This window comes from Mandrillus leucophaeus, unplaced genomic scaffold (genome assembly GCF_000951045.1).
Source record: "Mandrillus leucophaeus isolate KB7577 unplaced genomic scaffold, Mleu.le_1.0 Scaffold253, whole genome shotgun sequence".
NCBI lineage: Eukaryota > Metazoa > Chordata > Mammalia > Primates > Cercopithecidae > Mandrillus > Mandrillus leucophaeus.
Window position 1 is genome coordinate 300,154 of NW_012102621.1, and position 3,641 is coordinate 303,794.

The window sequence follows — 3,641 nt, forward strand, 5'->3', positions numbered from 1 at the left end:
ACCCCCTGGCCTCAAGTGATCTTCCTACCTCAGCCTCCCAAAGTTCTGGGATTATAGATGTGTGCCACTGCACCTGGCCTTTAAGGAGGGTTTCATTATAAACCTGCTCGGAAGGGAAGGAATCTGATTTTATGAGAGGATGTAGCCTGGGGATGCCTGGATGACCTCCAGAGGCAGGGGCTTCTGCCTAGGATGAGACCTAAGAGACAAAGGGCAGACATGAAGTTGCCCCAGGCAGAGGGTACAGTGTGGGCAAAGTCAGGAAGTGGCAGGGCTTGGATCACTCCAGGAAGAGAGAGGAGTCATATGTCATAGGAACTTGAGACCCAGACATTGAGGCAGGCAGGCAGGGACCAAGCTCGGGCACAGCCAGAGAGGCAGGACAGGGCATGGTGGGGCCAATGGAATCATTACCCAAGATGGGGATTTTCAGGGAAACAGCTTAGACAAGGCCAGGCATACAGTAGCTCCCACCTGTAATCCCAGCATTTGGGGAGGCTGAGGTAGGAGGACTGCTTGAGCCTGGGAGTTTGAGACCAACCTAGGCAACATAGTGAGACCCCATCTCTTTTTTTTTTTTTTTTTTTTTTTTTTTTTTTGAGCTCTGTCACCCAGACTGGAGTGCAGTGGCACCATCTCGGCTCACTGCAAGCTCCGCCTCCTGGGTTCACGCCATTCTCCTGCCTCAGCCTCCCCAGTAACTGGGACTACAGGCACCCGCCACCACGCCCAGCTAATTTTTTGCATTTTTAGTAGAGACTGGGTTTCATCATGTTAGCCAGGATGATCTCGATCTCCTGACCTCATGATCCACCCACCTCAACCTCCCAAGGTGCTGGGATTACAGGAGTGAGCCACCATGCCCAGCCGTGAGACCCCATCTCTACAAACAATTTAAAAAAGGAATTTGTGTTCTTGTAGTAGCATACTTGGGAGGTTGAGGTGGCAGTTATCGCTTGAGCCCGGGAGTTCAAGGCTAAAGTGAGCTGACTGAGCCATTGCACTCCAGCCTGAGCAACAGAGAGAGACCCTGTCTCAAAGGAAATACAAATTAAAAAACTAGCCAGGCATAGTGGCGTGTGCCTATAGTCTCAGCTACTTGGGATGTTGAGGTGGGAGAATCACTTGAGCCCAGGAGTTCAAGGTTGCAGTGAGCTATGACTGTGCCGCTGCACTCCAGCCTGGGCGACAGAGAAAGACCCTGTCTCTTAAAAAAAAAAAAAGCTTAGATAAGAGGTTGCTGTGCCCTGCTGGGAGTCTTCAGTCACCCATGGTCCTGGCAAGAGAGAAGGGCTGGGAGAGAGCTTTGCCCACCGGCTGTCCTGCCCATGTGACATCCGCAGGTGCTGCCATCGCCACGACTGTTGTTACACTCGAGCTGAGGAGGCCGGCTGCAGCCCCAAGACAGAGCGCTACTCCTGGCAGTGCGTCAATCAGAGCGTCCTGTGCGGTGAGTCCTCAGCACCACCATGCCACCCACCCCGAGTATCCCCTGGGCATCCTGGCACGGCCAGATGACTTCCGTGCCCCTGTTTCAATAACCACTGCTTCCATCTCTCTATAGACCACCCCTTGGGTGTGTCTAATGTAAGTGATATTTATTTTATTGATTTTTTGAGTCAGAGTCTCACTCTGTCACCCAGGCTAGAGTGTGGTGGTGTGATCTTGGCTCACTACAAACTCTGCCTCCTGGGCTCAAGCAATTCTCTTGCCTCAGCCTCCCAAGTGGCTGGGACTACAGGCATGCACCACCATGCCCAGCTAATTTTTGTATTTTTGTCAGTAGAGGGGTTTCACCACATTGGCCAGGCTAGTCTCAAACTCCCCACCTCAAGTGATCCGCCCGCCTTGACCTCCCGAAGTGCTGGGATTACAGGCGTGAGCCATGGTGTCTGGCCCTAATGTGAGTGATCTTTAACACTGAGCACTTGAAAAAGAAAACCCTGAAGAAACCTAATTCTTTGATGTCTGGACAACAAGGAAGAAGATAGAAATGGCATCAGATAATAAACAATGTAAATGTTTATCAGAAAGGGACTGGGGGTCAGGATCAGTAGGAGGATCGCTTGAGGCCAGGAGCGCATCTCTACAAACAAAGGATTTTTTTTAACATTGGCCAGGTGTGGTGGCACACATCTGTGATCCCAGCTACTTGGGAGGTTGAGGTGGGAGGATCTCCTAAAGCCCAGGAGGTTGAGGCTGCAGTGAGCTGTGAGCGAGCCACTGCACTTCAGCCTGGGTGACAGGGAAAAACCCAGTCTCAAAATAATAATAATAATAATATTTTACATAACCAACCACTTCTAAAGATTTAAAAAAAAAAAACCCTGCAATTAAAAACGTCAGGTCCCTCAGGGCAATCTTATCAGATTTTGAAACAAAGCAGTAACATAAGGACTGTAGTATTTATTTTATTTTTACATTATTTATTTATTGTTTGCTTTTGGAGTGTGGGGTTTTTTTGTTTTGTTTTGTTTTTTGATTTTTTTGTTTGTTGTTTTGAGACAGAGTTTTGCTCTTGTTGCCTGGGCTGGAGTGCAATGGTGTGTTCTCGGCTCACTGCAACCTCCACCTCTCGGGTTCAAGCGATTCTCCTGCCTCAGCCTCCTCAGTAGGTGAGATTACAGGCGCCTGCCACCACACCTGGCTAATTTTTTTGTATTTTTGGTAGAGATGGGGTTTCACCATGTTGGCCAAGCTGGTCTGGTACTCCTGACCTCAAGCAATCCACCCGCCTCGGCCTCTCAAAGTGTTGGAATTACAGGCGTGAGTCACTGCATCTGGCCATGGTGTTTATTTTTAAGATTCCATTTTGGGCCGGGTGCGGTGGCTCATGCCTACAATTCCAGCACTTTGGGAGGCCAAGGCAGGTGGATCACTTGAAGCTAGGAGTTTGAGAGCAGCCTCAATGGCGAAACCCTGTCTCTACTAAAAATACAAACTTACCCTGGTATGTTGGTGCATGCTTGTAATCCCAGCTACTTGAGAGTCTAATGCAGGAGAATCACTTGAATCCAGGAGGCGGAGGTTGCAGTGAGCCGAGATTGCACGACTGTACTCCAGCCTGGGCAACAGAGTGAGACTATCTCAAACAAAAACAAAAAGAAAAAAGATTCCATTCTGATGTGCGGCGTTTTCCATTTATAGTTTCCCTTCAAATAAATAAGAAAGCGAAACCAATGAAAACAACTAGGAAGTGAGTAATGGTACAGGGAGAATGTAGCTAAGGCTTGAGTTTCGGCAGCAAGACACAAAGTTATCTGAAGAGCTACACATGATCCAGACCAATAGTTCCACCGCTTTTTTTTCCCTATTTTCTGTTACTTGAAAATAGACGTAACAGGCTCGGCGCTGTGGCTCACTCCCGTACTCCCAAGACAGGCAGATGGCTTGAACTTAGGAATTCAAGACCAACCTGGGCAACATGGTGAAACCCTCTCTCTACAAATAATACGAAAACCAGCAGGGTGTGGTGGTGTGCACCTGCAGTCTCAGCTACTTGGAAGGCTGAGGTAGGAGGATCACCTGAGCCCAGGGAAGACGAGGCTGTAGTGAGCCAAGATTGTACCACTACACTCCAGTCTGGGCAACAGAGTGAGATCCCGTCTCAAAAAAAAAAAAAAAAAAGTAAATTAAAAAAG

General features: G+C 48.6%; 1 protein-coding gene across 1 annotated transcript in view; it reads left to right on the forward strand.

The window, feature by feature from the left end:
- The window catches only part of PLA2G10 (phospholipase A2, group X), a 39,927-nt gene that overhangs the window by 10,818 nt on the left and 25,468 nt on the right, over positions 1–3,641 (forward strand). Inside the window, exon 3 of the mRNA XM_011983660.1 lies at positions 1,344–1,450. Coding sequence (XP_011839050.1) covers positions 1,344–1,450 — 107 coding nt within the window. The remainder of the gene's footprint in view (positions 1–1,343; positions 1,451–3,641) is intronic.